Raw genomic sequence first — 12833 nt, 5'->3', positions numbered from 1 at the left:
GTCTTTCCCAAATATAAAAATGTTAATTTTATTGAAGGTCAGTGTGTACAGTTTAAGTTGTCTATCTGCTGATCTTTTCCTCAGAAATGAAGGATGAAAATGATTGAACCAAAAGTAGAAGAATAAGCTGTTAAGCTCTCAAAATTAGCCCAGATTTAGCATTGTGCTTAGATGTAGTCTACAAAATCATAAACTCAAAAGTGGAAGGTCAGCTAATCCAGGGTTATGGAAGGGATTCCCACAATAAGCATAGTTTGGATTAAATCATAAGTTCATAAATCAGGTTGTATCTGAGAATCACTTTAGGAGCTTTTCTGAAAACACAGATTCCCAGGCCATAACTTCATGGCAGGAATTTTTTCCACAACATCCCAGACTGGTAGGATGGTTCTTCCCAAGTACCTCTAGAGACTAAACACTCATTACTTGGCAAAGCAGCTCATTCCATTATTATACAGCTTTGTTAGTGCAGTAAGAGAGAGTACCTAGAAGAAAAGATGTCAGACCAGTCCATGGTAGTTAGATTTGTGTAGTGGGATTTCCTTTTTTTTTTTTTTTTTTTTTCCTCACTATAAATAGGGCCACACTCATGGCATATGGAAGTTCCCAGGCTAAGGGTCGAATCAGAGCTGCAGCTGCCAGCCCACACCACAGCCACAACAACTCAGGATCCGAGCCGTGTCTACAACTTACACCACAGCTTATGGCAACACTGGATCCTTAATCCACTGAGCAAGGCCAGGGCTCAAACCTACGTCCTCAGGATACTAGTTGGATTCATTTCTGCCGAACCACGGCGGGAACTCTGATTTCCCATATTTTATAATATGAACATGCATAACTTTTATAATGAGATAGAAAGCAAAGAACTGTGTTTCAGAAAATGTAAGATCCAGGCTTAGAATAAAAGGAAGATTACAAAAGGACTTGATCAAAAGCTGATTCTCATCCATAAGCAATGAGGGAACAGTAATGGGAAAAGAAGAAAATCTTTTTCCTCACAGTCCTCATGGGCCTGGCCTCTGCACAGCTCTCCAGCCTCATCTCCATCTTTTTCTGTTCACCTCCTTCTAACTTGACATGTCTGTTTTTGCTTCAGCAACACTGGCTGCCCTGTCTCTTCCTTGAACATGCCAGGCTCATTCCTGCCTTAGGCTCCTTCCACTGGCCGTTCCCTCTCTCTGGAATGTTCTTCCTCCAGGTCTTTATAGGGTGGGATCTTTCTTGTCATCCAGATCTCAGGCCAGATGCCATCTCCTCAGAGAAGTTTTTCCCAGCTGCTCGATCTGAAATAGCCACCCACTCACTCTGTATCATATCCCTTCATTTTATTTTTTCATAGCACTTGTTACAAACTAATAATTTCTTATTTGTTTGTTGTACTGTCTGCCTCTACTCTTTCCCCAGCACTTCTACCCCAACATTCACATCTTTGTTGTTCACCATTGCATCCTTAATACCTAGAACAATGCCACACATAGTAACCACTCAGTAAATATTTGCCAAGGTTATGAATATGTCCGAACCTACTTTTTCCTGAAACTGAGTAAGAAAATTAACTCTACTTTGTATCTGTAAAAACAGAGACATTGTTTTTCAGGTAATTTTTTTTGTGATCACAGACATCTATACGTTGAAGAAACTTTTGTTTTCTATGAATGTACATTTTTTAAATAGTTTGGAAAGTCAGAAAAGTAAATGATGTACAAATGGTGCTTTGTAAGATGAATTTATGCATAACATAAGACACCAGGGGACAAACCCCTTGTTTGTCCAAGCATAATGTTCAGTGTGATCTGAGAAGCTTTTATTGAACACCAGCTTTGTGCAAGGCAGTTATGCATAGGGCGGAAACTCAGCTCTCTGAATTTCATAATCTAGAGGAGATGGCCATGTTCGTGAGACACTTGTATACAAGGCACAGTGGTGGCTGTTCTTAGGGAGCTCACAGAAGTATCTCTACTGACCTGAAGGTTCTGTAACCTAATTGTGTGCTAGAATTCCCTAACAGGTGTACCGTTTTTCCCTTGCAGGCAGTAACAGCCCTCACGGAAGCCCCACCTCTTCTCTGGACAGTAACATGCTGCTGGTCATCATCGTTTCCGTTGGCGTCATCACCATCGTGGTGGTCGTGATCATCGCCATCTTCTGCACCAGGCGTACCACCTCTCACCAGAAAAAGTAAGGAACCCCAAGTGTAGCCCATACATTTTTCGTATGTATTCTTTTGCTTCTATATGACTTCTGTATCTGGAGTTGTACACAGAATTAAAACATAAAATACATGAAAAGAGATGTCGTAAATATTTTTAAAGGAAATGCACATTGGTTCCTCTTATTAGTGTCATTTGGGGTCCAGGCAGGGAACAGGTGGCACACTCAGGGATGAAGGAAGCTTTAACGAAGGGCCCATTTACAGTGTCCTAGGTGGGGTTAGCCTTAGGCAGCAGTGTTCGAGGGACAGCAGCAGTGATAGGCGGTCACCCTTCAAAGGGGAAGAGGAGAGACCTGTTTTCAGAGATCTGAAGCAGCAGGAGAGGACTTCCCACAGGTGTTGTAGTAGGTAGGTAACCATTGCCAGCCTCTAGCCCAGCAGGAAGGGGCAAGAAAAAAATTGCTTTCTATCCTCCAGTCTCTTGCCTGTGCCTTCTACTGGCCAAACCCACCTGGAAGCCAGGGGCAGAGTGTCAAGTAGTATGGTTCCTTTAACTCAGCCTCTCAAGTCTCAAAGCCAAGTGGAGAATGGATCTGGAGAGGATAGTGGACAGTGTGCAGCCTTGCTGGAGCCCCTTTGGAGGACCCTCTGTCTCTGTGCAGCCAGTGAGCCAGATGCACAAGAGGTTGTGTCACAAGTACCAGCTGAGTTGGAAGGAGACTCTAGGCCTCTAATTATAAATCTAAGTTTAAGAGCATTTTTAGGTAAGTGCTACCAAGTGTAGAAGTTGGGACCATAGCGGTGGTCGGGGAGGGATGTGGTAGGGAGATATATTGATTAAATGAACAAGAAAGGATTACTTATAATCAGCACGTCTTATTAGCAAAGAGGCCAGATGACTGCTAGCCCTGAGCTCCTCTGGGATTTTGAGGTTTGTGGCTAATTGTCTAGAGCAGATAGCAAGGTGATTCCATTATGTGGTGCTTGATAAGGGCCTCCTATACTCCTGAACCTGAGAGAATCCTTGGCCCTAGGTCACATTCTACTCATATCTCTGGCCAGCAAGACAGATGCCATAAAAAAGGAGATTCTTGAATTACCCCTAATAGCAAAAACACAAGATGGATAATAAAAAACTTTAGTTGCAGTATCCTGAAAGGTCATAAGATGGAGGTATTGCTCCATAAAGAAGGAGAAATTCATGCCGGTGCGATTATTGTCAGACCTGGTCTGCCCAAGGCAAGGATGCATGTATTTAATAACAATAAATGTTTTTTTTTTCAATACAGAGGACAAGTACAAGCTACCATCTGACTGCTGCTAGTAATGGCTTTATGTCATGCTTTATAGGTTATCTGATGTTTTTAATCTTTCTGTGGCCCAAATAAAATAGCTCTCTATAGCTTACATTGCATCACTTTACTCAGAAAATAGGGACTCCTTTTATAAGCCTCTTGATTGCTGCCTCATACAGCTTTCCCTACTATCTACCTTTGGTTATAAAAAACACTCTCTTTAAAACCTCAAAGATTACATTTTTTTCTACACTAGAACCTTTCTATAGTCTTCTTTTTTAGCATTTCCTGTTTATCTTTATGAACTTGATTTTACATTTAGTTTCAGAAATCTTGACATCTTTATTTGAAAAAATCTGAAAAAAAATTGACAGAAGTCCTTGGTGCTTGGGGGATTTAAAATTCAAAGTAAATTAAAAAGTACTTAGTCTTCACATTGAGAGGTAGAAAACTGAGGTTATAATAGGCTCTGTACTCTGTATTTGAATTTGCAGGTCCTGTAATATGAGTCCCTTTGTTTAAAAGAATTGTGTCAAGTCTTCATAGAGCTTTCCCCTCCCCCAGTAACCTGCTTTCCATGTGTTCCATTGACTATTGGAAAATGTGTGAGCTTTTCTTATTTTTCCTCTTTAATACCTGAAGCACCTCCCAGTTCAGTTGTAGCTGTTACAGACTCTTCCAGCCTCAAGGCTGACAGAACATTTAGAGTCTAGCCCCTCATAGTTTCTCAGCACATGCCTCTCTCTATAGCTTCTTCATTCTCCACTGATGAGAACTACCTCAGTGCACCACCAGCAAATCCGAAATCCTTTCCTTGTCAGGAATAATCATTTCCCCCACTTCCTCCTGTCTGAGACCAGTTCTCCACTTACCTCCTGGATCCTAGGGTCTCCTCTTTCTAAGACCCTGTATGGTTGTCCCTCTCTGCAGCACAGCTAACCTCTCACTCTGTTGGCTCTGTCCCTTCAGCATTTAAGTCTGCTTCTTCCATCTCAACACATAATACTAATTATTACCACCAACCACTTACAATCCCTGTCTTTCCCTTCATCACAAATTTCTTGAGTACTTAGGCATTCTTTCACTCCTGACTCATGCTAATCTTTTCTAAGCTGAATTCTGGCAGTTCTCTTGCCTCTGCTAAAAACCCAAGGAAATTTTTCAGTCTTCATCTTAATCTCTCAATAATTTAACACAATCAGCTTCCTTCCTGACACTTTATCACCCCTCGTGTTCCATGATTGTGTGTTCTCTTTCACAGCCCTCCAGTCTGCTCAGCCATCAGATACAGACCTTCCTGTATGTAGGGCCTTGTTCTGGAGTTACTCTCTTCTCTTTCTGTGCTCTCTCCTAGTGACATCTGTTCCTGTAGCTTCATTTACTTCTGAATTTTAGCTAACTGAATTTCTGTCTCTAGCCAAGGCCTTTTGCCTCAGTCTCAGACCCAATCACCTCTTTTATATTTCATCTTTAGTGTCTCAGAGCCACTCAGCATGTCCAAATCAGAATTTATAATCTTTTCTGTCAACCCTCCTTCTCCCCACTGTTACTAAATTTCTTAACGACAGAGACCTTGGCATCATCCTTTATTCCTCTTGTTTTTTTATTCCTACCCCATCCCACATCCATTTATTGACCAAGTCTTGTCATTTCTGGTTCCTTAAGAACCACCAAATCTGCCTCTTTCTTCCATTTTCACTGTCCCCAGCCACCATCGGTCACAGCTGGGATTATTGCAGTTGCATCCTAACTGCTCCCCTGTTTTGTCCCTTACCCCTCAAATCCATTTTTCATACTCCAGTTGGTGTAAATTTTTAATGCAAAGTTGATCTCCTTGCTCTCCTGCTTAAAACTATTTAGGAGTTTCTCTTTATTCATAGAGGGAAGACGAGACTCTTGGCTTGGCTCTAAAAGCCCTCTATGATCTAATCCCTGCCTGCCTTGCCAGCATCATTTTTTATCATTCTCTCCAAGCTTCATAGGCACCCACCACTCAGGATTTCTTACAGTCCCTCTAACATGCCTGGCTGTGACTCCCGGCTTCAGGGATTGGACATAATCTTATTTCACTGCCTGGAATATACTTCTTTGCTATCCCTTTTAGGTTAGCTCAAATGTCTCTTCTTCCTTCACATTTTCCCTGTCCACCTTATGTCCAGCCATTAAGAGGTTACTGTAACACCTGACATTTCATTAAGCTCAGAGAATTTTAAAAAATAGTTCAGGAGTTCCCATCGTGGCTCACTGGTTAAGGAATCCTACTAGGAACCATGAGGTTGAGGGTTCAATGCCTGGCCTCGCTCAGTGGGTTAAGGATCTGGCGTTGCCGTGAACTGTGGTGTAGGTCACAGACGCAGCTTGGATCCTGCGTTGCTGTGGCTCTAGCGTAGGCTGGCGGCTACAGCCCTGATTAGACCCCTAGCCTGGGAACCTCCATATGCTGTTGGTTCAGCCCTACAAAAGACAAAAAAATGTAAAAATAAAAAATAGCTCAGTGTCTGTCTTCCTCACTTGACCAGAAGTGCTGAGGTTACCGCAGTCCAACACAGGACCTGACATACAGTAGGTACACTAAGTGGGTGAGTGACTCAATGTAGACACTCAGGCACAGAGAAATCAATACTGTCATCCCCATCCTCAACTTTACCCCGTTGGTCGTCCTAGTTTGGGTTGCCTAAATGTTCCTTCCTTTATAAGCCACAGACTTTACCTCTACCCCATTGTTACATTTTTAGTTAATGTCATTCTTTCTCTATTGATTGGAAACGTGGGGAGGAACCTTTTGCTTTAGAGATTATTTGTTTTAAAAATTCTAATTTCTTGATACTCGAAGTCTCTAGGCAATATTCAAATATGCCCGTGTACATACCTCTAAATATATGTGGACAAAGCAGAGACATACTTAAACTATTCGCAGAAGTAAACTTCTTGCCTGTTTTTCTTGTTTGTTTGTAGTTTCTGATTTTGCTCAAAGCTTCTCCCAGAAGGGCAGTTTTAATCATTCCAAACTTTTTGACCAATAAAATTCAAGAGTTACTTTTTAAATGCCTCTTTATTTTGTACCTAGGAAACGAGCTGCTTGCAAATCAGTGAATGGCTCCCACAAGTACAAAGGGAACTCCAAAGATGTCAAACCCCCAGACCTCTGGATCCATCATGAGAGACTGGAGCTGAAACCCATCGATAAGTCTCCAGACCCAAACCCTATCATGACTGATACGCCAATTCCTCGTAACTCTCAAGATATCACACCAGTTGATAATTCCATGGACAGCAACATTCATCAAAGGCGGAATTCATATAGAGGTGCAGGTTTTTCCCAAATGTTGGGAGACTCTTTTCATTTAAACCATTTTCCATTTTGTAGGGTCGCCTTAATCTGGTGATTCTTGGTATAAAGTTCAGTTTTAAAGAAATGAGTCTTACCAGGTCAACCTCTGATGAAGAATAGCTAGTTTGTTCAGGGAGGTGAGATTCTATACCCAGATGAGACAGTCTTCTAGCTCTCTTAGGTCTCTCATCTCACTCTACCAGCTGGACATTCGGGCGTTTCAGACATCCTGGCCCGTGTCTGTGTGTTTCATCTCTCTGTCCTTCAGTTGGAGCTGGTCAGCATGTTCTTGGTCTGGATGCTCTTCCTCACAGACCCACACTGAAGCATGGACTCAACAGGGACTCCTGTAATGCGCTAATGGTCGTTTTCCTCTTTATTTCACTTCCTGCAGACACACCTGGTCCCCATTATGCTGTCTGGGAGTCCTGAATCCCCCATAGAAATGTCGTACCGCTGAGGATGCTCAGTGGCCTAGGGCACATGTTTGTAACCAGCCTCATATTTGATGTCTAGGGCACGAATCAGAGGACAGCATGTCTACACTGGCCGGAAGGCGGGGAATGAGACCAAAAATGATGATGCCCTTTGACACCCAGCCACCCCAGCGTAAGTTCAAAGCTTCTCTTTTCCCCAGTGCTGCCAGTCTGTCCAGTCGTGTTGGGGAACAGCTATGAGTGATCTCTTCGCCTTCACTTGAGCCCAACAGAAATAATCTCCCAAAGCATTGGCACCTTGAAGGCAGGTGTGTCAAACAGTTGCCATATTTTGTGATTAATATTTATTCTTGCCAGTAGCTTCTTTAGTTTCAGTGTAATAAGTAAGCCAGTTTCCACAAGTCTCCCAGGCATTAAGGAAGTAACGAGTCACTTCAAAATTACCTCGAGTCTCTGCAGGATAGGTGAGGCAGCCTCCAGGCTACGGCTAGGGATGTCAGGTGTCTCACCATCCCTGAGGCTTCCTGACACGTGATCAGTGTCAGTAGGCACCTGTGGATTTCTTTGTAATTACATTGACCTTATATTTTAGCGGAGTTTTACATCAGTAGCATGGAGTTTTTAAAACATTTTTCAACTGTATTTGACCCATGCCTCACTTTGACAAGCATTGAAAGTTGCTCAACATCCTTTAATTATATATATATATATATATATATATATATATATATATATATATAGTCTTTTTAAGGCCGCACCTGCAGCATATGGAGATTCCTACGCTAGGGGTCTAATCGGAGCTACAGCCACAGGCCTATGCCACAGCCATAGCAACACCAGATCTGAGCCTTGTCTGCAACCTATACCACAGCTCACGGCAGTGCCAGATCCTTAACCCACTGAGCGAAGCCAGGGATCGAACCCACAACCTCATGGTTCCTAGTCGGATTAATTTCCGCTGCACCACAACAGGAACTCCTCCTTCAATAATATTTGAAACTCAAAATAAGTTAATTATCACAATTAAAAACCAAAAAGCAATGAGACTCACCAATTACTCTTTTCAAACTACTGTTTCTTCTCTCTTATTACTGTTTTTGAGGTGGGGAAGCCTTTTAAACTAGCTGGCACAGTGGGGCTTCCAGTTGAGGGTCCCCTGTACCATTCTAGAGAGATCAGAAGCCACCTCCCTCCCCATATCAAGTAAATGATCTGATCTTGAAGTTATTTGCTGGGGGCTGAACAGTAGGTTAGTAAGCCTTAGTTAGCACTGTCAGATACCTAGATTCAATCCTAAAAAAAATACTTTTCATTGTAACCTACATGAGCTTTGGAGTTTTTAATTCATTTCAGAATTGTCAGCCATCTCTCTGTCAATAAGTGACAGATTTTAAATAATCACAGATATCCTACACACAGAAGATGGCACTGTATGCTTAGAAACCAGTGAAACCCCTGAGTGTGTAAATGTCTGTGTACACACACACCCACACTCGCCCTATGTTCTAAAAATCAGCTTTGAAAGAGTAAAGGCTGATTTCTACACAAAGTAGTTTTTGCTTAGGGTCCATGACAAAAAGAAGGGCTTATATTATACTTAGATGTGTGTGGGAGAAACTAGTTTCCCTCTCATTAGAGGTCCCCTGGTCAGGGTCCCCATGTTTAGAAGCATACATGTACAAAAAGAGTAAATTTAATCCATTCCAGTTGCTTTTGATTTATAAGCAGATGGTAGATTTACTTCTTAATTGTTTTATAAAAGACTTGGTTCTTTCCTGAACTGGCTTATTTTTAAAACTTAAAAAATTTGACTACCCCATTCCTAGATTTGTTACTTTTATATGTCACAGAGAAAAGATATGTTATACTAGTTGCTATCATTCCTTTTTTTTTTCTTTTTTTTGGGGGGGGTAAGTGGGGAAGCATTTGCATAAATATACGATCTTTTTTAAATTTGTGCCTCAGCAGCTGGATAGGTGAGAATCTGAATTCCAGGTACCCAGATATACTTGTGCTCTTCAGGTTTGGAGATATCCTTTCCCCTACATAGTTTCAGTCCTTTTTCACAAACTGGGAGTCCCTGGAGTCTGCATCACCCCATCCACCTACCCTGGCTATAACTGAGCACTACAGGGAAGGGCTTGGTGGTGTTGCGATAGGGGTCCATCCAAGGCCTTGCATGGAAGCACTGAATTCTGATTCAGCTAATAGCTAAGTGATTGCCAACTATATTCCAAACAGACACTTTCACAGTGTTGTTGTTTTTTTTTTTTAATTAATTTGTTTTTTGATGATTTTTATTTCTTCCATTGTAGTTGCTTTACAGTGTTTTGTCAGTTTTCTGCTGTACAGCAAAGTGACCCAGTCACTAACACACACACATGTACACGTACACATACACATTCTTTTTCTCACATTATCCTCCATCATGCTCCATTACAAGTGACTAGATATAGTTCCCAGTGCTAACAGCAGGATACTTAATTTGGAAAAACTGGCAATGCCTTAAGTCAGCTTTGTTTTTCTTTGGTGAGAGTTCTCTATACCCAAAACACTCTCAAGTTGCACCTCCTAGGTTAAAAATCAGGAGGCTTTTCCTTTCACCATAGCCTTCATTCTGGAAAATACTGATTCTGAAACACCCGCTTCTGAAAACCACGTGTCTTCCCATAGAGGAGATGCTGACTGCCAAGCTGCTGAGACCTCTCCTCAACCAGCTTTTCCAAGTTGTTCTTTATTCCAAGGGACCCCCTGCACCTTCTAGTCCCTGAGAGCAGGGAAAGCCCTTTTGGTTCCCCAGGCCTCAAGGACAAGAGGGCAGCACTGCTCCAAGGTCCCTGGCTGGTTGTGCCACCTGTCTGTTTGCATGTGGTGAAAACTGCAGAATAAAGGCTTCTGTTTTATTGGCTGGGATTTTCTTCGTCAAAGTAATGTTGAGTGACCCACAAAGATCTAGGGAAATCCTTGGTGACAGAAGACATTTTAGTAGACTCTAAAGCCCTTGCTTAGAGGGCAGGGAAGAAAGATCCCGTGCTATAAGTTTTATGAGGGTAGAGTCTGTTTATATTTTGCTTTGTCTCCATTGGCTGGCACATTATTGATCCAATAAAAGAAATTTTTGTAAATTAAAAAAAAAAAAAAGATCCCATGTGTGTGTTCCTAGTCAACCCCACCTGTTTTCCTCTTTGGAGGATTTGGAGCTGGTTATCTTGATGTTAAACATTCTGCTTCTGTAGCCACTCTAAGGGAGTACCGAGGAAAAGTTTATACCTCAGCTGGGCTTCTGATTTTGTTTCCATTTCTGGGAGCGATAATGAAGCCTCATTAAAGAACCACTTTGTCTTCATAGAAAGTTATATGTAGAGTATCTGTGTGGAAATTTGTATTCACTTGCTAAATGCAGCAAGTTGAATTCCTGAGCCAGTGTGGGAAGGAAAGAGGCAATTTAGGAAAGATCCATTTATATTTTAAAATGTGAATGGATGTGGCTGAGCTCCAAGACTAGAAGCAGGAAAAAATGGTGCCCTAGGCCTGTGTTTCATGCTTTTAGAACTAGATTGGCCCATAAGAGTTCAATTCCATTTGCATTCCTTTTAAGATATGAAAAGTGATTAAACAGCTACTTAATTCATTCAGCCGAAATACCTATTGCAGGCAGAAGGAATTAGGAATATACTCGAAGGAGACTTGTATCTTTTTGGCAAGGGAAAAAAAAAAAAGCTACCCAGACCATCATTTGTTTGCTTTTGGATTTATATTTTGTGATATATTCAAATAGATATTTTTAATAACTCAGATAATCCTGTTTATTGTAGAAGAATTGGAAAATGAAGATAAACCAAAAGAATTTTTTTTTTTTAAATCTTGTCCACTCTTCTCCACAAGATAACATTTTTGTAAAAAATCCTCAGGCTTTTTTCTTTCTGTGTGTATCTAGAGAAATATGCATAGGAATGTGTTGATTTTTTAAAACGAATGTAAAATCCATGGCTTAATTAATCCAAATCCAACCAGCTGCCACCAAAAGGCCAAGGGAGTGGTTGTACTGCAGGGGAGGCGGGCAGGGGTTAACTACTCTTGAACTGTGATTTGTGTGTGTCTGTGCAAGCATGTTAAGCATTTCTCTGTCTTGTGTTCATTCACAGCTGTGATTAGTGCCCATCCCATCCATTCCCTCGATAACCCTCACCATCATTTCCACTCCAGCAGCCTCGCTTCTCCAGCTCGCAGTCATCTCTACCACCCAGGCAGCCCATGGCCCATTGGCACATCCATGTCCCTTTCAGACAGGGCCAATTCCACAGGTGAGAGATGAGGATGGAGCCCCAGGTGGAAGGCGTTCACAAGCTGCAATGGGGAGGACTTGCCCTGCCTAGAAGGATTTGAAATTTTTCTCAGTGTTCTTTATTTATCATAATGTTTCTGTTACTGACTCAAATTTGTTTCTGTAAAATCCCCTCCATTTTTCTCCCAAAGTTTTAAGTGCTCGGTGCAAGGTGTCGTTTTAGCAAAAACATAACTCTAATCACATAACCATGTCTTGTTCCATCAACTTGCGTCTTAATTCAGTTGTATTTTCAGTTTTATTTTTTAATCCTCCAGGTTGAAAAGAAAATGTATTCTGGGTGATTTTCAGGCACTAGAGGTTGCCTTTGCCTTGCAGTCACCCTAATTTTAGGAGGGTTCGCAGGGCAGCCATAATGTACTTTTTATATTAGGTCTTAATTACGTACTTCTGCCATGAACCAAAGTAGGAGCAACATATGGGGGCGGCAGGGCCAGTGGCTACATCAAGCTTGTGCATATTGTAAACCTCAGGTTGCCTAGTGGATTATTGAAATTAGAAAGGGCTGCATAGGCATAGATCATCCTAAAAATAAATAGAAATTAGCCTAACAATCTGCAGTGTATTTAAAGAGATACATTATGAGACAAACATGTTCTGGTTTGGAAATCTTAATAAACAGCCTTATTAAAACATTTTTAAGGAGAAATAGTGAAGGTGAAGAAATGGCAAATGGAACTCATTAATTTCCATCCTCTCAGTTTTAAGGTGCAAAAACTTGTCATATATACAGAGTACTCTTTTTCTGCCCTTTGCCACTTATCTGTTAATAATTACAGATGTTACTAGTAGAACTAAGTTTTGGTAGTTCTGAGAAATAAGGAAATGTCAAGTAAATTCATTTTAAAAGAAACTCAAAACTTCATGCTAGAAGCTTGAGTTGTCAGTAACATCTCCTCCTACTTTAAGTTCTGATCAATTATAAACATACCCAGAACATCAGATGAAGGTCAGAGCTTATCAAGAGATGCCTAATTAATAACTCTGGGAGTTATCTACTTCCCACCTTTACTTACTTTGGAGACTGCTGCTGCTTGAACTCATGTCTAAATAAAAAATCAGCCTCTCGTTCCCTCCAGTCCAGGTTTGGGGTCCTGCATTTAAGGGAAGATAGTCTGCACGAGACCCTATGGAGAACCAAAGTCTGCTTCACAGACATAGTCTGAGATAGAACAGACCAGAAAAAGCAGCCTTCCAGATCTGCTCCTATTAGCAAGTGGTTTTTGTGTTCTGACCCTGTTTCTCTGTTGTTAAGGCAGAGGATCTCACC

At 41.4% G+C, this 12833-nt stretch overlaps 1 protein-coding gene across 17 annotated transcripts in view; it reads left to right on the top strand.

Annotated features, from left to right (window-relative positions):
• The window catches only part of NEO1 (neogenin 1), a 234909-nt gene that overhangs the window by 213327 nt on the left and 8749 nt on the right, over window positions 1–12833 (top strand). For 9 of the 17 annotated variants that reach the window (XM_021099089.1, XM_021099088.1, XM_021099087.1 and 6 more), the window contains 4 exons: window positions 2034–2181; window positions 6518–6756; window positions 7298–7390; window positions 11364–11522. In XM_021099089.1, coding sequence (XP_020954748.1) covers window positions 2034–2181; window positions 6518–6756; window positions 7298–7390; window positions 11364–11522 — 639 coding nt within the window. The remainder of the gene's footprint in view (window positions 1–2033; window positions 2182–6517; window positions 6757–7297; window positions 7391–11363; window positions 11523–12833) is intronic. The other 8 variants (XM_021099093.1, XM_021099097.1, XM_021099096.1 and 5 more) reach the window with 1 other exon arrangement.

Source organism: Sus scrofa, chromosome 7 (genome assembly GCF_000003025.6).
Source record: "Sus scrofa isolate TJ Tabasco breed Duroc chromosome 7, Sscrofa11.1, whole genome shotgun sequence".
Taxonomy (NCBI): domain Eukaryota; kingdom Metazoa; phylum Chordata; class Mammalia; order Artiodactyla; family Suidae; genus Sus; species Sus scrofa.
The sequence above is the reverse complement of the archived record's forward strand: the minus strand, read 5'-3'. Positions and strand labels throughout refer to the sequence as shown.